Genomic DNA, 25,176 nt, shown 5'->3' with positions numbered 1-25,176 from the left:
ATAAGCTTGCTTTCTTGCATCGTATGCCTCTACTAATGCTAATTAGTAGTGGTATATGATACAAGAATGCAACCTTATAAAGCATCTATCAAAAAAAAATTCTTCTCACATAACCTGCCCATCCCCTTCAATAATTTGTCTAATATCCTTTGAATTTATTCAAACTACTAACTTCCACAACAACAGATGGAAGTTTGTTCCAACAATCAAACACCTACTGGCTGAAGGCAAACCTCTCCACATCTATCCTACAATCATACTTTCTCAATTTGAATTTATGCCCCTCATAATGGTAGTCTGAGCAACAGGAAGAATACCATCAACATTGACCTTGGTCAATCCATTTAAAGCCTTAAACATCTCAATCAGATCAACCTGCAGGCACCTAATGTCCAGCGGCTGCAATTGACAGAACTGAAGCATTTTGTGGTAAGACAAAAGTCTTGTTTCCTTGACCAATCTCATTGTCCTTCTCTAAACCCTTTCCAGGAAATCTACACCCCTCTTAAAATAAGGATTCCAGATCTCTATACAGTACTGAAGGTGCAGCCTAACCATTGCCTTGTACAATGGGATAATCATCACCTTATCCCTGTTAGAAAGTTTCTGTATATCATTGACAAAACTCTACAAGCCATCCTGGCAGCCTGAGCACTGATCAGAGAACTTCGTATCTGACTGCACAATCACACCAGGTCTTTTTCATTTCCCACTAACCCGAATGTACCTTGCATTTATCAATGTTAAACTTGATATATTTTCATCAATATCGTTAATAAATTAAACTAAACTTAATATTATTATTGTTATCATTATTAGCTGTATGGTGCAAGGAAACCTGAGGCTTATGCTGCACCAGCCAAAAAAAAAATTCCTGAGTAAACCTGAGAGAGAGAGAGAGAGAAAAGTAGAAGGGAATCACCAAGAAAGAGAAGAATGACGATATCCATCTTGGGTGTGCCAAGCCCATACTCACCAGATCTGAGCCCCTGGGATAGTCTTATTTACTCTGTGGAAAGACCATTGTGATTGATATTTCATCAGTCGAGTACTGTATTGTGATACTACGAACCAGGGGCGTATTCAGGGGTGGGCTGAGAGGGCATATGCCGCCCAACCAAAAATTTGAAATTAAAGAAAAAGAAGGAAGGAGGCTTTCTAAAAAAAAAAAAAAACTTGAAAGCCTGGTCGCCATGCCCTCCCCTTACGAAGATACCTGGATATGCCACTGCAGTACGTAGCTTTCAGGGAAGTTTGCTGAAGAGAAAGCCTAATGCTGAAAAAGGGGAGAGCCAGCCTAGTTTTCCAAAAGCTTTGTGTTCAGTGTATTTAATTCTCTTTGTGATTCAAGGGGTGTTGCCATTCATAAATAATGAAAAGATGTTTGTTGTTATAAATAATACTCAATGTTAATAATGATTATAATGCTTGCCTCCCAAACCTGTTGTGAGATTCTCAGAAAATTGCTTCTGAGTGAATCTCAAAATTGTAAATGAGAAAATTTAACAGATTCTTTTAACCGTAATCACCTAATGTTTGACTACGGTTGTATGTATGTATGTTTGATTGACTGTCTTTGGTGGCCCCTAGACTGTTGTCCAAATCCACCTAGCATCACTGTTGTTTATAATACATATTGTGTAAAATGAGCCAAAAAAAAAACAAAAAAACAAGTATACGTGGAAGGTCTACTAATTTGACTGTGCTGACTGCACAAAATCCCGCACCTTCTAGTAGAAGTGCTAGACCAGAGGATGTCAGCAATCTCGCTCCCAGGTTGCCCAGGCCTGGAAGCCAGCAAAAAAATAAAATAAAATAAAATAATAAATAAATAAATAATAAAATAAAATAATAAATAAATAAATAATAAAATAAAAATAAATAAATAAATAATAAAATAAAAAAAATAATAAAATAAAAAAATAATAAATAAATAAAAAATAATAAATAACAAAAAATAAATAATAAAAAATTTTTATATATAACAAAAAAAATCCATCGAACCCACAGGAGTGAAAAATCCCGCACAAGCAACCTGCTGATGCCAAAAAAAAACAAAAAAAACACTGATGTGAGTTCAGTTCAAGGAGAGAGAAAAAAGTACAGAGTGTAGTTCATTTATAATTCACCAAGGTATATAGAGAACCTCCCCAAATTACGTAAGGGTTACGTTCCATGGAATGCTGCATAAGTCGGGGAATTTCACCCATGTTTGTGCAGCACTCGCAACTGTGCTCGCTGAATTGATTGAATCAAAAAAGAAATGTTTGATGAACATGTAAATAGAATTATTTATTGTATTTATTCAATTTTTTTTTATCTCATGCTGTTGTTGTTATTGGGTTTAAAGACACAAGGGCATCTGAGGCCAAATTGTGTCTATTCATCGTTTAATTGCATGACTCTATCTTTATAGTTGTTAAATTATATACTGTTGTATAGGCCAATACATTTTAGGTATATTAAAAGTTCTTCAATATTTGCATTGTTTCCTAGGATATGAGATAAATCAGGTGATACGTTAAGCCTGGAAATTGATTGAAAAGTGTTTGACCAGATGGTTGAATGCAAGGGACAATCAAGCAGAAAATGGCGGACTGTGAGCCGACTGTTACAGGATGAACACTGAGGTGGGATTTCTCCCAATAGCAAGTGGAGATGGGTATGATGTGTATGTCCAATTCTTAGCCTTGCCAACACCACTTCCTCACGTCTGTTTGGTCTGAAGCAAGAGAGCCACAGCTTTGGTTCTTGTTTTATTTGGTAAAGTTTGCTGTTAGTATTCCTTTTCCATATCTGTGACCAGTTGTGGTAACATGCTTTACGAATAACAGGTTTGTAATCAGTGTATGGAACCTGAGGATGTTGTGAGAGAGTGGGTTGAGGATGTTTAGCAGCATAGTCCGCACTTTCATTTCCCGGAATGCCAGAATGGCCAGGGATCCAGCAAAAGCAGATTGACAGATTGGACATACTACAGGAAAATAGTTGGGAATGAATTTCTTTCAATGTAGGATGAGAAGAGGAGAAATTCTTCCTTATGGCATTGATAGCACTGAGGGAATCCGTGTAAATTATTGCGGGTGAGATGCAAAGTTCAATAATCTTACTAAGTGCTAACTTGATGGCATAAAGCTCAGTAGTGAAGACACTGCATGATAAAGGTAGTGTGGCTGAAATTGTACATGTAGGAAAGACAGCTGCAGCACCTACCATACTATCAGTTTTGGACCCATCAGTATATATTTTACAGAAATCGGAGTTAAGATTAGCATGAGCTGAGTGCAACTGTCTCATGTTATTGGGAGATATGACATTCTTCCCCCACTGGAGAAAATGTGCGTCATGTGAGGCACAAACATACATCCAAGGTGGAATGGGTGCAGTTGTGTTCTGATAAATATCAGCTAAATCAATGTTCCAACTCAGAATAAGATCTTTGATCCTGAGAGAAGCAGGTCGATTTTCATGTGGCTTATTCTCATAAAAGGAATCCCACCGAGTGTGATAAAGATACTCCCAACTGGGGTGCGATGGAAGACTCTGGATCTTCGAAGCATAGAAAAGCAATAATGTTTTCCTACGGAGATGTAATGGAGGCTCGTGGGCTTCGATATAAAGACTTTGCATGGGAGAAGTCCTGAATGCGCCCAGAGCAGTCCTCAGGGCACTGTGCTGGATGACATTCAGCCGATCTAATGTGCTTTTCCTAGCTGAGTCATATACGGGAGAACCATAATCTAAGCGTGAACGGATCAGAGATTTGTACAGGTGAAGTAAGGAGTACCGATCAGCTCCCCACGACATGGATGAGACTGATCGAAGCATGTTCAACTGTTTTAGACAAGTAGTTCGTAGATATGTGATATGTGCTTGGAAGTTAAGCTTACTATCTAAAATCAGACCGAGAAATCTGATGCTGTTTACTACAGGTATTGGAGAATTGTTTAGCCGTAATTCAGGATGGTGGTGGACAGCACGTTTCTTACAAAAGTGAGTGGTGGTAGACTTTTGTACAGCTAGACGATATCCGTTGCGTGACATCCAGGATTCAATTCTGTTAATGGCAAGTTGGAGTTGACGCTCAATGGTGTTCATGTTTTGCGATTGGCAAGAGATGGCGAGGTCATCCGCGTACATATATGCCTCCACAGTTTTGGGGATGTCTCTAGTTATGCTGTTGACTCGAATTGCAAATAACGTTGCGCTGAGTATAGATCCCTGCGGTACTCCTTCTTCCTGAATATGGGGTGTAGACAGTACGTTCTGATAACGGACCTGAAAAGAGCGGTGGCGCAAGAAATTCTGAATTATCTGAGGGAGATGACCCCTTAGTCCTAGATGATAAAGGTCCATAATAATACCATGTCGCCAGGTAGTATCAAATGCCTTTTCAATATCTAAATTGACCATGACTAGATGTTGCTTCATGACAAAGGCGTTGCGAATATTCGATTCAGCTTTGATAAGTACATCAAGAGTGGATCTGTTCTTACGAAAGCCGCTCTGATGATCTGTTAAAAGGTTCTCTGCTTCTAAGATCCAGGTAAGCCTCGTATGTATCATTCTTTCAAAAATTTTCCCCATGCAGCTTGTGAGAGATATTGGCCTATAATTGTTAACCAAAGAAGGGTCTTTGCCTGGTTTTGGTATGGCAAGTATATGAGAATGACGCCACGAAAGTGGATAATCATTTTCTGAGAAGATTCGATTATAGAAGATCAATAGGGTACGTAAGTCCTCTTCAAGTAATTGTTTTAGCATGATGTAATGTACGTCGTCTGGGCCGGCAGCACTATTTGAAGATTTATTTAAGGATTCTTTGAGTTCTGTTATATTAAATGGTTGATTGTATGGAAGTGAGAGCCGTGTGGAAAAGTTAATTTTGCGGCGTTCTGCATCTGCCTTGATGCGCTGAAAGGAGATGGAGTAGGAAGCAGAAGCAGATATTGAAGAAAATGATTCTGCTAGCGCATTCGCGATTTCTTTAGGTGCCGAGAGATCTTTTCCATTCCAACAGAGTATTGGAGAGGGTGGTCGAATGAATTTTCCATTTAGCGCTTTAATTCTTCTCCAAATGAATCGTGGGTCAGTGTCTTTGGTGATAGTTGAGGCAAATGAGATCCAGGAGTCACGTTTGGCTTTTCTCCTAATCTGCCTTGCTTTGGCTTTAAGTCTTTTGTATTCTATTAGATTACTGGTTGTAGGAAACTTACGGAATTTGTTCCAAGCACGGTTTTTCTCACGCTTGGCATTAGAACAATCTGTGTTCCACCAGTTGTTATGGTGGGAGCACTTGTGAGGTCGTGACTTCGGAATTGAATTTTTTGCTGCATTTAATATCTGATTGGTAATGTAGTTAGTTACGTCTTCAATTGGATGTTGCTGAACATAACTCCTGTCTAACTGGACCTGGGTACAGTAGCTCTCCCAGTTTGCCTTCTTGAACTTCCAGGTGAATCGGTGCTCGAGATTTGCAGTTACCCTTGTTTGTAATGAGCAAAGGATTGGGAAGTGATCACTGTTTAGAGGATAGTTTAGCACTGACCATGTCATACTTGGGAAAATTGCTGGTGAGCAGATTGACAAGTCTATTGCAGAAGTAGATCCTGTAGATAGGTGAATATAAGTGGGAGATCCAGAATTTAGTATAGTTAGGTTGTTATTATTCATGAATGATTCTATTAATTTGCCTCTTGTGTCAATCGCAGGCGACCCCCATAATGGATGGTGGCCATTGAAGTCGCCAAAAAGGCAGATTGGAGATGGTAGTTGCATAACCAAATTATCAAGTTCTGTATTTGATAATGGTTGAGAAGGGGATATATATATAGAAGTTAGGGTGATTGATATACCGATTGAAATACGTGCTGCCACAGCTTCTAGACTAGTTTGTAATTGAATTTGCCTGGACGGTATGTTTGATTTTATAAGCACAGCTACTCCTCCACGAGCAGGAGACTCCGAAATCCTGTCTTTTCTATATATTGTATAGTTTGTAAATTTTGGTGAAGCTTGAGATGATAAGAAAGTTTCTTGTAGACATACTCCTATCGGATTATATTTAATCAGTAAATCTTTTATGTCATCAGAATTGCTTCTTAGTCCTCTACAATTCCACTGTATAATATTAGACATTATTTGAGTTTAGTTGTGCTCGATTGGTCTGACTGTTTTTTAGAAGTGGAGCATTTCGGTCTGTCTTGTTTTATTTTATCTTTTTTTGGAAAATAGGGGCGTACGGAATCCATGGTGTCATTTGCATGGAGTTCCAAAATGGTTTCCCCATTATCTAAACGCTCATCTACTTCCATACTGTTGGTAGGAGTTTCCATTTGTTTTGAACCTGTGTCAGATTTCGTTTGCTCTGTGTCATATGGGACCGATGGAGTATCACTAGGGATACTGACTGGGGTATTTGTAGCTTTGCTAGTTTTATTTTGAGGATTTTCTTTTTTTGAATTTGAAAGAGTAGATTTAAGCCAGTTAGCCATTGACGTATTAGGCGGAATTGATACATCTGTTTGTGCTCCAGTAGATACATAGTTTCTAGTGCGAACAGCGTAGGATCGACTGCTAGGCATGCTCAACATAACTTGCCTACGTGCCTCAGGAAACGTAACTTTATTTTCTACTTTATATTTTTGAATTTTTTTCCCTGTAATCCATAACTCGCAAGATTTGGAAAAGGCAGGGTGATTTCCCTTGCAGTTTGAACACGCAGGGGTTGCCGCTGAGCAATCAGCTTGAGTATGGTCTTTAGATCCACATATGGGACAGATGGAGTCACCTCTACATGCCTGCTGTGAATGACCATATTTCTGGCATTTGAAGCAACGAACGGGATTCGGAATATATGGTCTAATACGGCAATTCAAATAGCCAGCTTTGATTGAGGATGGTAAGTCTGGAGTATTGAATGTTAATATGATGGTTCTAGTTGGAGTTAGATTCCCATCTTTTTTACTCATAATTCTTTTTACATTTGTTACTTTTTGACTACTAAGTTCTTGGAGTAGTTCTTCTTCGGAGACTGAAATTAGGTCCCACTCACTGATCACACCTCTTGATGAATTTAAGGTTCTGTGGGGAGTAACTGATACTGTTAGCCCCCCAAAAGATGTTGTATTTAACAGCCGCTCAGAATGTTTCGAGGTGGCTGTTTCGATCAGGAGGTCTCCGGATTGGAGTCGCTTCACCATTTTTGGTGACCCTGCAATAGACTCTAGACACTTTTGTATCAAGAATGGTGATAACTTGCCTACAGGTTGGGCAGATAACGAATGTACCACCAAGAAGTTCGGGATATCATTTTGACATTTTGCTTCCCTTCGAAGCCTTTTTGGGTGAACACAGTCACGGTCAATTTCAGAAGTTTCTTGTCTTGAGCTCAATGGCTCTAAAGGTGGATAACTATTACCACCCAGGTTACCGGCCCCGCCACGGGGAGGCAGGAGCAGTGCCGCTTGTGGCCAAGCGTAGAGGTTAGTTTAGTTAGTATAAGTACTAAATTAAAGAAAAAGGTACTTTCCTTCTTCTGGGCTCACTTCTTAAGTGTTTTTAAGAAAATGAAGCTACTTAACAAAAAGGTTTAATAAGTAAGGGAGAAAACAAAAGAGAACCTAGTCGCTTACCAAAAAACGCTCTTTAATCGCACAAGAATCGCTTGGCCACGGAAACGCTTGGCACCCGGGGCCTTTATCTCATGCACCCACAAGACTGAATTGTATTTATTCAATTTTTTATCTCATGCGCAGAAAAATTACAAAAGCATGCAATTTAAAAAAAAATTCAAAATTATAAAATTACAAAAAAAAAGAGAGGGACAGGCATAACATCAGTAAGTTTTACCTCTTGAGCATCGTTGCCAGAATCGACGTCTTCAGCTGATAAGTAAGCCGCTGCGGAGGTTGAGTGCTGTGGAGATTTAGAAGGGTTCGGCCGCTCAGCCTTACGAAAGAACATATTAATGGATGACTGGACAGTGCCTTTTTTATTTTCATCATAGATTTCTTGGTAGCAAGCAAGTATATCATTCACCCCTCTGTTAACTTTTCAGAATTGTTTGCTGTCAGGATCCATCTTCTCACACCTCACCATTGCCGATGCAATTTCACGAAATGCCATTGCAATCTCTCTCTGGCGATGAAGTGTCTCAGCTGCTCATTTGCTTCATCTTGAGCCTCGTCAGCATTTTCTTCTTTCACTATTGCTGCCTGCAAGCCAATATGTTATTTGTTAGATAATTCCTTCTCTTCTTCCTCTATTAACTCCTCCACGTCTTTGGCATCAACCTCCAACTGAAGTAGCTCTGCAACCTTTACAATCTTATCTGTAACCTCTTCATATGATTTGTAGCCTTTTACGTGCCATAGGCATATTTTCTTCCATGCATCATTTAAACAACTTTTAGTAATTTCCGCACAGGCCTTATTAATGTTTAAGATGGTGTGGCAAATATTGTAAGATTTCCAAAAGTCTCTGAACGTAAAATTTTTCTCATCGTCTACTGCAGACAATGCCTGAGCAAATGTTGTCCATAAATAGTATGCTTTTAAATTTGAAATAACACCCTGATCCATAAGTTGGATGAGTGAAGTCATGTTTGGTGGTAGAAATATGACTCAAGTTCGAATTGAAATCTAGATGTGTAGGATGTCCAGGAACATTACCTAATAGAAGCAAAATCGTGAAAAGAACGTCATTGTCTTTACAATATTTTTCAACCTCGGGAATGAAGCAGCATTTAAATCAATCATCAAAGAGAGATATTGTTATCCATGCTCTCTAGTTCGATCGGAAATGCATGGGTAGAGTGTCTTTATTGATGCTCTTAAATGCACGAGGATTTCCAGAATGGTACACAAGCAGTTGCATTAATCTGTAATCTCCAGCTGCATTAGCCCCAAGCAAGAGCGTGGCTCTATCTTTTGACCCCTTGAAACCTGGCATTGTATTTTCCTCTTTGGCAATGTATGTTCGATCGATCCAGCATTTTTTTCCAATACAGAGCAGTCTCGTCAACGTTAAAAATTTGCTGCACTGAATAGCTGCCTTCATCAATAATTTTTTCCAACACATCACAAAATTTCCCTGCAGCTGGAGAATCGGCACTGGTGACTTCACTGCATACTTTTACATTGTGGAAACCAGCGTGATGATTGAACCTATTTAAACCACCGGTTGTTTGCCACGAACTTGGGTTGGAGTTCACCATACTTATCCTTAATATCTTTATAAATACTTGTTGCTTTTGCTTGAATGGTCATTAAACTCAGGGGCACTCGCTTCTGAATCTGATTTTCCACCCATATTATTAACAGCTATTCCATCTTCAATATAGCACCTGAACGCTGTTTTGTGATCACTATATTTTAAGTGTGTTGATCCTTTGGCATGTTCTTTTAGATACGCACTGTCCCTTAAAACAGTATTCACTGTTGAAGCAGCGAGATCTAATTCCCTTGTAATAGATGACAAACTTCGTACTTAATCATTTTCATCTTCATTTCTAAATGAATTTTGTATCATTTTCTGGCACTACCACCACTTGCAGTTTTCGTTGGTCGCTTTCTCTTCATCATTGTAATACGTAAATAGGAATGAAGTGAAGTTTCTGAAAATTTGTTTTTTATATGATTGAAGATTTCAGTGAAGGGGAACACATTTCACCATAACAGCGTAAAAACCCACGCAATTGCAGGTATCGGTACTAGATGCACTAACAAAAAAACCCAGTAAATCAGAAATTGCAAATTGTTTTTGTTTTTGGTCGTGACCTCCAGAAACATGCTTTAGAAAAATATCACAAAGGCATTTAAAATTGATTCTTATAATGAGAACATATGGTAATGATGAAAGGATAGTAATTTCCATTAGAAATATGACCTTTCAACGAGATAAATAGCTTAGTAATATAGCGAAATTTTAAACTTCCAAGGACTTTGAATAAATTCCAAATAAAAAAAAATAAAAAAACAATATGTTATTGGGTTCACATTACAATATTTTCACAATACCTCCATTTATTCTTACGGGATGCAGAATATGTTTTATTATTATTATTATTAGCTATATGGTGGAAGGAAGCTGAAGCTTTTGCTGCACAAGCAAAGAAAAAAAAAAAAAAAAAACCCAATTTACCCAGAGAGAGAGAGAGAGAGAGAGAGAAGTAGAAGAGAAGTAGAAGTAGAATCACCAAGAAAGAAAAGAATGATGATATCCAGCTTAGGACCCTGGGTGTACCAAGCCCATACTCACTAGATGTGAGCTCCTGGAGTTGTTTCCACAAATTGTTTAAGTTTGCACCAGCCGGAAAAAACTTACGTAAAGTCGAATCTCCGTAAGTCAGGGAGTTCCTGTAAATGATGCTTTCATTTACTAAAAACCTTGCAACTAAATTCCTGCAAGTAGGGGAATAGCTACCATATAGCAAAAGTAGGTAAAGCCTAGGGGCACTACTTCACCAGGGCCCATAAACAGATGCAAGTAGGGGCAGCCCCTGCTACGCTAGAGCCTATAGACAGATGCAACATGTAATGAAAATATTTTTCTCAATGAGCTCCTCAACAATGTTATACATCTAGAATAAGGAAGGAATTCTTCTTATATCTTATCACCAAAACAACAAATCCAGGCGGAGGCAGTCTTTATTTTTCTTTTACAAATTCAACTTTGTATAGTGATCAGACACCCATTCAGTTAGTGTATGTGTCATATCATATGGTGTTCAGATTTCCCAACTTGATAGGGGGGAATTATTCTTACGGGATGGCACTACCACCACTTGCAGTTTTCGTTGGTCGCTTTCCCTTCATCATTGTAATACGTAAATAGGAATGAAGTGAAGTTTCTGAAAATTTGTTTTTTATATGATTGAAGATTTCAAGTGATACACTACTTTTTGTATTTAAAATATAAAGTTTAAAATTAAATTAATAAAAATTTTAGTTAAAAATGGATGAAAAGAAAAAGGGAATGTTTGCAGCCCAAAAAAGAACAAGCAATCAATGAATTACCTAAATTAGATAATATCTTTACAAAGCACAGTAATGAATTATGTCCAGAAGAAGGTATAGAAAAGACCAGTATTGAATCGGAAAATGTGGAAAAGACTGCTGCTGGTGTAAATATATCTACAGATCATTGAAAAAAGAAATGTTATATCTACAATAATAGATATGCCTTCGTTGGAAATTAGTGTTGAACACACTGCACCGTTTATTCCTTCAAGTGATCTTGGAGAATACATGGACATCAACATTTCTGATGAAACAAAAAGGAACATTATGAGTTTGTCACCTCAGAGACCTAAAGGACCATTTCCAAGGGATCCTGAACAACAAAATAGAAGTTTTAGTGACACGTACTACTATTATACTTCAACGTATGGTCCAGTTCCTCGTTTGTGGCTGTGCTACTCCGGACTACGAGATTGGAAAAATCTATCTTTTCAGATAAAAACTCAGTGTTTCTCAACATCTAGAATGCTATTGAGGCAAGTTGTTATACATGAAATGTGGCAAAGAACACAACAATTGATAAAGATCTTGAGGAACAAGTAAGATACAGATCCTCATTTTGGAAAATGGTACTAAAACAGTTATTTCGGATAACGCTTATGTTGGCTAAAAATTGTTTAGCATTTCGCAGTCATCGGGAAGGATTTTCGAAGATTACAATGGCAATTTATCGCAAGTCTGTTTACTTTCCTACTATGATGACATAATGAAACAAATTATTAATAATCCATCTGGTTCAGTAACGTATTTAAGCCCCACTATCCAAAATGGGGCTTAGAGGACACACAGAATAGAGGACACACTCTGATAACACACAGAACAGGCATTCTGTGTGTTATCAGACAGTCTAAAACACTGATGGATCCAATATCTTTCTATTTCAGAAGATTTAGGAGAAGTCCGGTTGGCCTGCCTCCCTAAAATCCACTCATGCACGCCTTCTCGATGGTAAGCCCTGTTACGTCACTTAGGTGAACGAACATGTAGAGTGGTTCTCTTCAAGATGCCTGGTCAGCGTGAAGAGGAAAAGACCAAAGCACATGACAGCACGGCGAAACAAATGGCCCTCAGTCCCCAGCGGCTTTCATTTCCCCTCTTACAGCAGAGAGAGAGGATCAGAGTGGAAGCAGAGGGTGCTAAGAATCTCTGGGTATGACCAGGCTGCTTTATTAATGATATCTTCATCAATATCATTAATAAATACAGGAAACAACACTGGGCCCAGTACTGAACCCTGGGGGACTCCACTAATAACACTAGCCCATGAAGAGTAGTGTCTATTAATAACCACTCTCAGTCTTCCACTCAACCATCCCTTTACCTATAGCAGTAAAATAATTACCCTTAATGTCACACTGCTCCAGTTTATACACACAGTCTTTTTTGTGCAACAGTATAAAAAGCTTCCTTGAAATCCAAGTATATGATATCAAAATAATTTTTTGCATTCAGTTACTTTGTTACTGCATCACAGTATCTGACCAGATTGGTCAGTCAAAAATGCCCCATAACAAATCCATGCTGCAACTGCAGTATAATTGCTTCTTTTAAATACAACTACATAGATCCCATCAGCCCCAAATTTATTTACTTTTTTGCTTTAATAATTTCTCTTCCACCTTCTTCTCAGTTATCATAAAATCACTTAGCTGCTCCCAATTATAACTCAACGTTCTTCTGGTATTCCCATCCAAAAAAAAAAAAAAAAAAACTTCTTCCGATGTGAATTTAGATTTATTCAGTTTGTCAGCAACCTTAACAGGATCATCAATAATTTTGTTATTCATAATATCTAGTGGACCAATGTGATTAATCTCTTTCCTTCTGGAATTTGACATACCTAATAACTCTGTTACTTTTCTTTCCATTCTCCACAAGAGACTTCACGTAATTTGTCTTAGCTGGACTTGACTGAACACTGGTTTGTACTTACCAGAGGTTTCTGTGTTAACTGCTAATTTATAATCATCCCCATGAATTTTTATTCTCTGCCACTAATCCCATTGGTACATCTATTATCCAATTAAGTCTAAGTCTTGAACAGTATCTCTTAGTACTATTCTTTTCTTTGATATAAAAAGCCTAGTGGCTTCTAAAATTAGTTATCTGAATGCTTCTCATTTTGAATTTGCAGTTGGAACATTATCAGCTGAATAAAATTTAAAAACTTCTAAGGCTATTGTAGTCACCTTTACAAAATTCCTTCTCTTTGCCCTTGACAATAGTTACATCTTTAAGTAAATCCTACATCAATATGCTTTGATCACAGCAGCCTAGCGGTTCTTTCATCTGCAGATTACACTAGCCAACAAAAAATATTTTGTTGGCTAGTGTAATGAAATGAAAATATGTGATTCTGGAGGAAATAAATGCGCTGATTCCAAAAATCATCATAAAAAGTCTCTATCATGTCTACATCAAAATACGAACCAACATTTAATGTTAAAATGATGGGATATATATGATAATTCAAGTTTGTAATAAAAGTGTAAAAAAAAATTATACGTTCCCTATAACTCATTTAACTTTGAAAAAAATATAAAACATTGCAAAATAGTTATATTTCAATAATATATAATCAGCATACCTGTAATTGACCTTAAAAACTTTTGCTACTAAGGGATCTTATCTTGTATTCCTGCTTACTCTCTCTCACAAGGAACCAGCAGTAATCCCCCCCCCCCACATCATTACAGGATCGCAGCAACCTTGGTACCGCTTCCCCATCATGGAAATATCTTGAACAAACCACTCCCCTTATTCATCACTCACATCTCCCAGATTTTCGGGGAAAAATTCAAGATGAGAATGAAGAAAATGAATTTTTAGAATGAAAATGAATCAGTAAATTAGACACCAACATTTCACAGTTTTTTTTTTTTTTTTTTTTATCACCCAAAAAATCACATATTACTGCCTTAAATGATTGCCAAGCTGCCAATTCAACCTCCTTTAACTGGGTTTCAAACACATTGTCTTTCAGGAGTTTCTTAATTTGGGGTCCTATGACAGTTTAAGATAATAATAAGAGAAGTTTACCTCAATATAGTAGTACATAGAACACTTCCATACGTATTATATTGAGGTAAACTTCTCTTATTATTTTACAAATATTGATATCAACACAGAACGACTTGAGTATTACAGCTCTGGTTCATACTATATATGTTAAATCAGGAACCACTTCTTAAGTATGCAAATCCGTTACCTTCTTTATCTAGTCCCTTCACGAAATTTTTCATCAATCCACGTTTGATATGCAGGAGTGGAAGAAGAACCTTGTTTGATGGCACAAGGAATATATTTAACACTACATTTTCCTGGTATGTACTTGTCCCAATGCCGTTGCACAGCATAATGCTCTTCTCACACGGCTGTCCCACAAACACAAAAAACAACAATATTTTGTAAAAACCCCCTGCAAACCTTATGATCACTGCATATGTTCCAACCATAATCCTGGTAATTTATAGCATGTAGAACCATAGACATGCTTTCATGACTTTAAGTCCAACTGAATGAAACACAGAAACTGATAGAAATTCATTGCCATTATAAAGCAAAACTGCTTTTAAACTTAATTTTGAGGCATCTGTGAATAAATGCCATTCATCTGACTTATGCACAACACCTAGTTCTTTCAGAAGTCCAATAATGTCTTTGCAACAACACATACTGTCCTCAATAGCAAAATATTTTGAAAACCTTTCATGTCTTTTTTTAAACACTGAAATCTTTGTTCTTGCTGTGAGTATATTCCACTGCTGCAACCTAGAAACCAACAGTTCAGCTTGTTCTTTTGGCAAATTTAAGTCTGGAACCAAACCAAACCATTCAATTCATTTTGTTTGATAAAATGTACCTTGCTACCTGAACTTACTGGTGATAGTCAACATCTTGTGAAGTGGAGGTTTTCGGGGAATCTTCAACTTGAATTTGATCACAATTATCTTCCCCACTACCATTATCCCAAGTTTTGGGATCAGTCAATACTTAGAAAACCTTGGCACAGCCTACAAAACCTCAACAAAAACACCAAGTGTGCTCTCTTCAAATTGTAAATTGTTGCATTGGAATTGAACCTAAAAATCATAGGTAGAAGTCTGATTATGTTTATCACAAGAAAACAAAAGCCAGAATCAATTGCTAAAATTAAGAGAATTAGCTTATATCTGTTAAAATAAATCAGTATGTCATACATTAATGGCTAGATTATGCGAAATTAGCATATTTCGGTAAAATGTAACTCCCTCTATATGTAATAACTGTGACGCGATGCGAAATTATCATGGTGATTTTCTAAATCTATGCATAAAAATTGGTTAAAAACAGCATTTAAGTTCTTGGAAGTATAAACTGTGTTGCTAGTGTTATTAATGTGTGAAGAGTTGATAATCAGATCAGGAGTATTGCTTTTTCTCGTCTTTTTAACATGCTGGTGCAGAAAACACCTATCCAATAATCCAGAAAAACTTGTTTCTGTGGTTAGTGACCCAAACATAGTCCATGTATGTGCTTACCTCGTGAGGACCCCTAGAAGGTGTTGTAATTCTCAACATTTTGCTTTCTAAGCTGCTGTAGGTCCCAAGAGAAGCAGTGCAAGAATTGCTTACACCTCTACCTGGAGCTGCTTTTGAACTATTAGTCTTGTATACCCCAGGAGCCTTGTATACAGTCTCTCAAGGATCAAACTGAATGACAAGGCTCTCATTATATACTATCTCCTATCATGTCTGGGCAGAATTGCAGACACTTTCAATTTTAACTCTAACACGACATTTTCTAAACAATGCTCTGTACTTGTTCAGCAAGTCCTCAGTTCTGCTACTTTTGATATCATTAGTGCCAATGTGAAAAAATATCACCTTTTTGTAATATTAAAAGATGATATCTGCTCTATCTCATCAACTTTGCCCCATGCAGACATACTCTGGTCCTATTCTGTACTGCTGTTTGGATTTAAAGTTTGATGTATAACTTTGAAAGTAAAAACTACAGGTTAACATTTCAACACAGCTATTGAAACAGCTTGATAAAAAAAAAAAAAAAAAAAAATTCTCCACTGTATCAAATTTTTATTCCATATGCTGTTTGCTTTTCATTTAGACTCAATACATACATTGACTGTTTCAACACAAATTTGCTAATGACACCATCATCTGAGTCCAGCAAGATTCAACACAATTGTAACAGTAGTATCTTGAGTTTTTAATGAATAATGGATTTGCCTCCTTGGTCCTTATTCAATTAAAATGATATTTATAATTTTACATCAACTTGTGGATAATGTTGTCATTAAGTGAGCAATAAGTCCAAGCTTGTTATTGTCAATGGAGGGAACAACTTAGCTTCATTTAGGCAGCAAAAAATCTGAATAATATATTTAGTAGCAGAAATCCTGGAATAATATATTTAGTAGCAGAAATCCTGGAATAATATATTTAGTAGCAGAAATCCTGGAATAATATACTATTTGGGTAGTGGTAATGTTGGAATAACCTAAACATACCATTTGGGTAGCACCAAACTGAAGGAAGATAGTTGATAAAGAAAAGGCCTATGGCTAAATGTAGTCTTCGTATCATTAGTCCAACTTTAAGTTATGCAAATGTAGGCTGTTCGTACAGCTCATGGGATGCTGTCAATGATATATATATATATATATATAAATGGATATTTAATGTAACTCTTTAAAAGAAAAGTTTAAAGAGTAACATAGAAAGGAGGTAAACAGTAGATTAGAAGAAATGGTTTCGGTAAAAGCAAGATTAATAAATTAGGTAGTAGTAGTGGCATGTGATGCAAGAAAGCAAGTGTATGAGCTTATGCAGCATCAGCAAAAAAAAAAAAAAAAAAAATCACACCATTGCCTCCAAATGCCTGTCCAGTTCCTCCTTAAATTTATTCAACCTATCAACTTCCACAACGACAGATGGAAGTTTGTTCCAGCAATTAACCACCCGCTGGCTAAAGGCAAATTTCCGCACATCTATTCTACATGTCTTTTCCTAATTTGAATTTATGCCCCCTTAGGTTCGTAATCTGAACAAGTGGAAGGATCCCATCAGAATTCAGCGTGCTCAACCCATTCAAGGCCTTATACACCTCAATCAGATCACCGCGCAGGTGCCTAGTCTCCAGCCACTGCAATTTGCAGAACTTAAGCCTCTCTTGGTAAGAGGATCCCTTCATTCCCCTCACAAATCTTGTTGCCCTTCTCTGTACACGCTCAAGTAAATCTACATCCTTCCTAAAATGAGGCCTCCAGACCTCATTACGCAGTACTCAAGGCGTGGCCTGACCATTGCCTTATCCAGAGGAATAATCACCTCCTTCTCCCTGCTAGCAAAATTCCTATATATCATTGACAAAACCCCATGACCTGCCCTGGCAGCCTGTCTGCATTGCTCAGAAAACTTCATATCTGATTGCACAATTACTCTCAGGTCTTTTTCATTTTCTACCACCTTAAGTGTAGTACCACACAGTTGGTACGTTTCTCTGGGGTTACTTCTACCCATATGCAGTACTTTGCATTTGTCAAGGTTAAACTTCAGTTGCCACTTCTTAGCCCATCTGCCAAAATTATCTAGTTCCTGTTGCAGTAGCACACTGCCATTACTGTCATTAACAACCCTGCCAAACTTTGTATCATCTGCAAACTTCGACATTAAGCCTAACATACATTCATCAATATCATTGATAAATATACAAAACAACAGTGGACCTAACACTGAACCCTGTGGGACACCACTAATTACATTAGTCCACGAAGAGCAGCACCCATTAATTACCACCCTCTGTCTCCTCCCACTTAACCATCCTTTTATCCATTATAGCAACTTACCCTTAATACCATTCTGCTCCAATTTGTACAATAGTCTTTCATGCGCAACAGTGTCAAAAGCTTTCCTGAAATCCAAATATATGATATCAAAATTATTTTTTGCATCTAGTTCCTTTGTAACCACATCATAATATCCTATCAAATTTGTCAGACAAGACTTTCCCTTAACAAACCCATGCTGTGTCTGAATTACTGCTGAAGTCTTGTCTAGATGATCCTGCAATGCATCTTTAACCAGTGACTCCATTATTTTACCCGGAACAGAAGTTAAACTAACTGGTCTGTAATTACTCGTGTCACCCTTCGATCCCCCTTTGTGAATTGGGAATACATTTGCACATCTCCAGTCCGTGGGAACCTCCCCTGAGTCCAAGGATGCTCTCATAATTATGGCTAAGGGTTTGCTTAGTTGCTTTGCTGCCTCTTTTAATATAACTGGATAGATCCCATCCACCCCAGGTGCTTTTCTTATGTTTAACTTCAACAATTTCTCTTCCACTTTGCTTTCAGTTATTATAAAATCATTAAGTATCCTGCTACAATTTGATAACCTTCTGCCATTTTCAAACCTTAATAATTCCTCATGTGTGAATGTAGATGCAAAATACTTATTCAGTTTGTTTGCTATCTGAGCAGGATCAACAGTCGAACCATCAATGTCAAGTGGACCAATCAGATTCATCCCCTTCCTTTTAGAGTTTATATAAGTAAAGAAATCCTTGCTGTTTTTCTTAGCATCTTTTGCCAAGGATTTCTCATAATCTGCCTTCGCCTGCCTAACCTCCTTTGTGACCTGATTACAGACTAGCTTATATCTGCCATAGGCTTCTGAGTCGCTTGATAATTTATATGCATCCCATCATTTTCCTTCTCTGTTATGAGTCTCATTAGTTCATTAGATAACCATTTAGGCCTAAACCTTGAACAATATTTCTTAATAGGTATGACAGATGCACCTAAAAGTGCAAAGAAGCATAAAAGGATGCAAGAGTATATGTAATTTGTATTAATATTAAATTAAATTGAGTAAGTATAAATGGATGTGAAAGTTACATAAGGTGCCAGTAACTATAAGGGTGAGGAAAGTAGAAAAAGAAGAGTAGCAGATTAGTAAAAGATGAAAGAATGTTAATATCCTAGAGGATACGATGAATTAAGTAAATTATGGGCTGAATTGTCGAGCCAATATAAAGTGGGGGAACTGCAAAGTAAAATTAGTACAACAAAATATTGTTTTTGAACCATGACTCTGTTGCAGAAATGAGTGTCTCGTCGTCAGGGAAGTGGGTCCCCCGAAGAAATGATTTGAGGGAAGGAAACAAGAAGAAGTCCAATGGTGCAAGATTGGGTGAGTAGGTTGGATGGGGCAGTATTTCGTATCCACAAGTAGCCGCTTGTGTTGTTGCAATTTCAGAAGTGTGAACTGGGGCATTGTTTTAAAGCATTCTCACACCTTTGGACAGCATGCCACATCTACATGTTTTGATTTTCTCCCATAATTGTGAGTAAGTTGGCATAATAGGCACCTGTAATTGTTCTACCTTTCAGCAGGTAATCGGTCATTATTACGCCCTTCTCATCCCAAAACACTGTCAGCAAGACATTTCCTGCTGACGCTTGGACCCTTGCCTTCTTGGTGGGGTGGGGAACTATGATGTTGCCATTCCATGGACTGCTTTTTACTTTCAGGGTTGAAATGGTGTATCCAACTTTCATCCTGAGTGATTAGACGAGAGAAAAAGGTCTTCCTCATTTTTTGCACAGGGCTAACAACTCTTGTGATTTCTGTTGTCGATCAGCCTTCTGGAAACTAGTAAATAATCTTGGGAATCCATCTTGCACTTAATTTCTGCAAATGGAGTTGGTCCTGAAGGACTGTTTCAACAGAGCTCACACTAATCTTCACCTCCTGGGACAATTCACACACAGATATCCAGTGATCTTCCATGATTAACAACTCCACTTTTCTGATTGTGCTCATCGATGGCTGAATGGGGACGACCTTGAATGGGCTCAGATTCTACCGATGTCCGACCACACCTAAACTGTCTATGCCAGTGCTTCACAATGCCATAGAATGGAGCTTCATCCTTATATACAGCAGTCATCTCCTCATGGATTTCTTTAGGAAATCTCTCCTTCAAGAACAGATACCGGATTACAGCTCTGGCTTCAACTTTGTCCACGATGCTACTTCGTCACATGTTCAGCTCTGTAAGAGAAAAACAAATTAAGACACAGGGCTGAAATTTTACACCTTTAGTACAGAGATATGTATAATGATATACACGAAATATCATAACTCTGCGATATGTGGAAGTAGGTGAGGGCAATTCTTTATTGAACCACCCTCATATGTACCAGAATACAGCTTCCTTGCATCATGTTACTAACACAGTACCAGACCCTTTATCCAGAAAACTTGGGACCAGAGACTGTCTGGATTTTCTGTTTGGTCCTTAGCAAAAAAAAATTAGAACACATGCTAAAAATAATGAAAACCTTATATTAAGGCTTACTTATCTAAAAAAGTGTTAATTAATACAAATTTTAATATCACTATAATGAAATCAATCAACTAAACAGCAGAATATAAAAATAAAAACAGTCGAACAAGTTAGTGCAAAACTACATTTTGGTACATAGTCAAAGTAGGTAAAATGGCATCCTTTTTGCTACATTTCATATTATGAACAATTTCACAAGTTTTCTGTTACTGCACTACCTCGAATAAGCAATGCTTCACCAGTAAAGAAGACTAATGTTATTTATTCTGGCAAATACCACCACCCAGATGGCACCATTTCAAAGCTTGTTGGCCTCTCACTGGTGGTCGATTAAGTGCTCTAGTGATACCACGAGTGACAACCCAGTTATGAAGTTTAATTTAACTTCACAACATGAGAGATTCCAGACAGTGTGCAATAGTAAAGTACTAAAAAAGGGTTTGGGGCTGAAAGCCTCAGAGACTATTGGAAGTTTAATATATGAACAAGTTAATGCAAAGTATCAATTTAATTCATAGAAAATCACTGAAAAAGGTGAAATGGCATCATTTTTGTTACATCTCATATTATGAATGCCCTCACAATGAGTTGCCTATTTACTGCACTACCTCAAATAAATAGTGCTTCACCAGTAGAGAAGACTAATGTTATTTATTCTTGGATGATGCCACCACCCAGACAGCACCGTTTCAAAGCTTGCTGGCCTCTCTTCGGTGGGCAGAAAGGTACCCCAGTGATACAATGAGTGACAATCCACTTATGAAGTTAAACCACAATATGAGAGATGCTAGATAGTGTATGATAGTAAAGTACTAAAAAATGGTTTAGGGCTGAAATCCTCAGACTTTCAACCCTAAAAAACGGTTTTTTTAGTAAATTAAAACAGTTTATTTACAAAACAAAAATAAATACCATACATAAAAAATCCTAAAAATTAAGTGTAGATAAGTGTTAAAAAGTATATGATAAAAGATACTAGAACCGTTAAGAAAAGTATATGTGTAATGAACATATGCAAGGGGTCCAATAAGAGAGTTTTGCAATTTTTCCCGCTCAAATATTAGTACTTATTACAAAAAATATTAAGTATTTCATTATGTATGTACTTGCAATGGAACCTTGATATAATGTGGATGGGGTATTTTTTAATGATCCCACTTTATAGTCTTAAATAAAATTTTCCTTATTTTTTTTTTTTTTTTAATATGCAGTGACCTAAACAAGCATTTTTATTGTAAGTAATTTAATTTTATTGCATGTGGGTTAATTTTCATATTTCATGATACTCTCCCATCCTGCAGGATTGCTAAGTGGGAGCAATTTAACCCAAGCACGGTACTAAGCACTATAGGTTCTAATACCTCTTGTGTTTGGGGTTTTCATATATATATATAAAAAAAAAAAAAAAAAAAGTGCATATTGTTTTATTGCAACAAATGTGTTATTTTGCATTATTATATGTGTATGTGTTATTTTGCAAATGTATTATTGTTTTATTGCAACGAATGTTTTCATAACAGAGGTGTTTAAACGTACACTAAAATTTGTTATGGGATGTATAAAGCATATTTAATTTTAATACATTTACTGACCTATGCTCTTATTAATAAATAAAATTTTAAGTTGAGGTGCAAGTGGGCAATGACTTTATTTTTTATGCAAAATCATGTAAATGTAAGAAGTAAAATCAAAAATGGTTGAATAACAGCGATATAAATGAACAAAATAAATTAAAATACTAAAATTATTTCTGAACAAATTTAAACTCATCACAGGAAACAAATAAATATGGCAGAAGTTATGAAAATGTATTACTTGTGTAAGAAAACAACATAAACCTTTCTCAATTTCTTATCCCACTCCTTAATACACAATGTTCAAAGTGATAAAACCTATGGAACAACATCTTTTTAATAGTAATAATGTGGGCAACAGATAAACACGTGGGAAGAACCACATGTAAGACTATAATAACTACTGGAAGAATGCTTTTAAACCATATAAACTTTACTCAGTTAAAGCAAAATTCATAATGAAACTGTGTAATATTTTATATTAAACCCCGGGGGCTCACATCTGGTGAGTATGGGCTTGGCACATCCAGGGTCCTGAGCTGGATATCATCATTCTTCTCTTTCTTGGTGATTCCCTTCTACTTTTGACTCTCTCTCTCTCTCTCTCTCTCTCAGGGTAACTCGGGAACTTTTTTTTTTCCCCTGGTGCAGCATAAGCCTCAGGCTTCCTTGCACCATATGGCTATTAATAATAATTAATAATTTCAAACAACTTTTCATCCAATGAATGCCATCACCAGCCCAAAATATAGCGAGTAACGATAAACTTATAGTTGACCTAACCAGTTAAAAGAAGGATGAGATTTTTATAATATTTCTTGGTTTGGTGATTTTTCATTATAAAAAATACATAAGACAATTTAGAATAAATATTTTTAATATGCCACATATACTGTATAAGACATTTTAATTAACTTACCTTACAAGGGTAAATGGCTGATCCCATGTAATAATTTTAAAATAAAAATAAAAGTATCTTAACATCCACATAAAAAGTGCATCAATTAGGGGTGACCTAACAAAAAATAAAATAAATAAATAAATAAATTTATTCAAAAACTCCAAAAAATTTTATATAAACACTCCTTAGACCCCCCAACCCAAATAGTTATATATCAATCATTCAAATATGATACTCACCTAACTAATAACATGATAGACTTCACTCAAATAATGTGTTTAAACCACATTATCGTAAACATCAAAGGATTAGATAACAAAAATAATTCTTACATCATATAATACTTTGATTTCAGAAAAGCTTTTGATATTGTTGCACATAAAAGACTGCTGTACAAATTGGAGCAGTATGCCATTATGGACAAGTTACTGCTATGGATAAAGGGTTCACTGAGTGTGAGAAGATAGAGTTATCATAAATGGTACTACTCTTTTTGGACTAATGTTATTAGTGCCCCCCCCCCAAAGTATAGTGCTAAATCTATTGTTGTTTTTTTATTTATTAATGATATTGATGAAAGCATATCAGGTTTAAAGTCTAAGTTTGCCAATTAGCATTAGTAGAGGCATATGATGCAAGAAAGAAAACTTATACAGCAACTGTCAAAAAAAAAAAAAAAAGTTAAACTAACATGTCTGTAATTACTCATGTCACCCTTTGATCTTCTCTGTGAATTGGGGATATATTTGCACTTCACCAGTCCATGGGGACCTCCCCCGAGTCCAAAGATGCTCTCATAATTATGGCTAAGGGTTTACTTACTTTGCTGCCTCCTTAAATATAACTGGATAGATTCCATCTACCCAAGGTGCCTTTCTTATGTTAACTTCAACAATTTCTCCTCCACTTTGCTCTCAGTTATTACAAAATCATTCAGCTCCCTGTTGGAGATTGATAATCTTTTGGCCTCCACTTCCCTAAAGAATTTCCTCATGTGTGCATGTAGATGCAAAATACTCATTCAGTTTGTCTGCTACCTGAGCAGGATCATCAATGGTCAAACCATTGATATCAAATGGACTAATCTGATTCATCCCCTTCCTTCTAGAGTTTACACAGGCCTGACATAGCTGAGAGAAGACTAGGACCATTCTATTGAATGACACTCAAGAATTGAACAAGCACATGCAGCCTTCTTTAAAATGAAGAATCTTCTATGCCACAGTGATCTTACGCTTCCTATAAGGACAAGAATACTGAGATGTTTTGTCTTTTCTGTCCTCTTTTATGGAGCCGAGGCCTAGACACTGACAAAGAAGACAGAGAATAAGTTAAATGCTTTTGAGATGTGGTGTTACAGACTGTGAAGAGGGTCGTGGACTGATAAGATAAAGAATGATGAGAACATGAGATGAATGAAGAAAAAAACAGAAATAATTAACACCATTAAGGAGAAAAAACTAAAATATTTAGGACATTTGATGAGGAATGACAAATATAAGTTGTTGCAATTGATAATTCAGGGCAAGATCAATGGAAAAATAAGTGGAGGGAAAAGAAGGAAACCTTGGTTAGCAACCTCAGAGAGTGGTATGATTACAGTAACAAGGGTTTGTTTAGGGCTTCTACCTCACATTCATCCATTGCAAAGATGACAGCCAACCTCTGCAAAGAGACAGCACACTGAAGAAGAAATTTAATTGATTAATTGAAATTACTACACTAAGCTAATAGATTCTTAAATGCAGTGATATGTATTGCGCTATCTAGTTTTACATTATACTTTATGCCATCAAGTTCCAGATATATGAATTACGCTGTAACGTTAAGTTTGTAAATTCTAAGTAGCTATAATAGATAATAAAAATACTTATCGCCAACCTATGTGGCGACAGTGGTTAAATCGAACTCGTGATTCAAGCTCTTGAGCAACCTATTTGTAATACCATATCTACACCAAATCACTGATACTAAAAGCTCTACAGATATTAATGTTTTATGTTAAAGGGCTACATTTGTTTGTTATTTGGTTTTTAGAAGCATTAGCAACTAAGGCCCATTGCTCTGGGAATATGCGGTGGTCATTCCCTGACCTTTCCGCATCCTCTGTATTTGGTGGCTCATGGGCTCGAAGCCCGGTCTAATCAAGAAGAACGTGCTACGCCTACCGCTCCTGCCCACCTGGCTAAGGAAGCGCCACTGCGCCAAAGGACTATGTGATAAGTTATTAAAACACATATGTAGTGATATAAATTTTAGTTTATAATCCTCTTCTAGTACTGATTACACTGTTACAATCTACATAGGAACCTCCAGTATCTATTAT

At 36.8% G+C, this 25,176-nt stretch overlaps 1 protein-coding gene across 1 annotated transcript in view; it reads right to left on the bottom strand.

Moving 5' to 3' along the window:
* Positions 1–25,176, bottom strand: part of LOC150088402 (protein phosphatase 1 regulatory subunit 36-like) — a 189,208-nt gene that overhangs the window by 106,216 nt on the left and 57,816 nt on the right. Inside the window, exon 4 of the mRNA XM_090370147.1 lies at positions 22,869–22,964. Coding sequence (XP_090226273.1) covers positions 22,869–22,964 — 96 coding nt within the window. The remainder of the gene's footprint in view (positions 1–22,868; positions 22,965–25,176) is intronic.

Source organism: Mastigoproctus giganteus, chromosome 3, assembly GCF_048544385.1.
Source record: "Mastigoproctus giganteus isolate SK-2022 chromosome 3, ASM4854438v1, whole genome shotgun sequence".
NCBI lineage: Eukaryota > Metazoa > Arthropoda > Arachnida > Uropygi > Thelyphonidae > Mastigoproctus > Mastigoproctus giganteus.
Note: the sequence above shows the minus strand (reverse complement) of the source record. Positions and strands in the feature narration are given on the sequence as shown.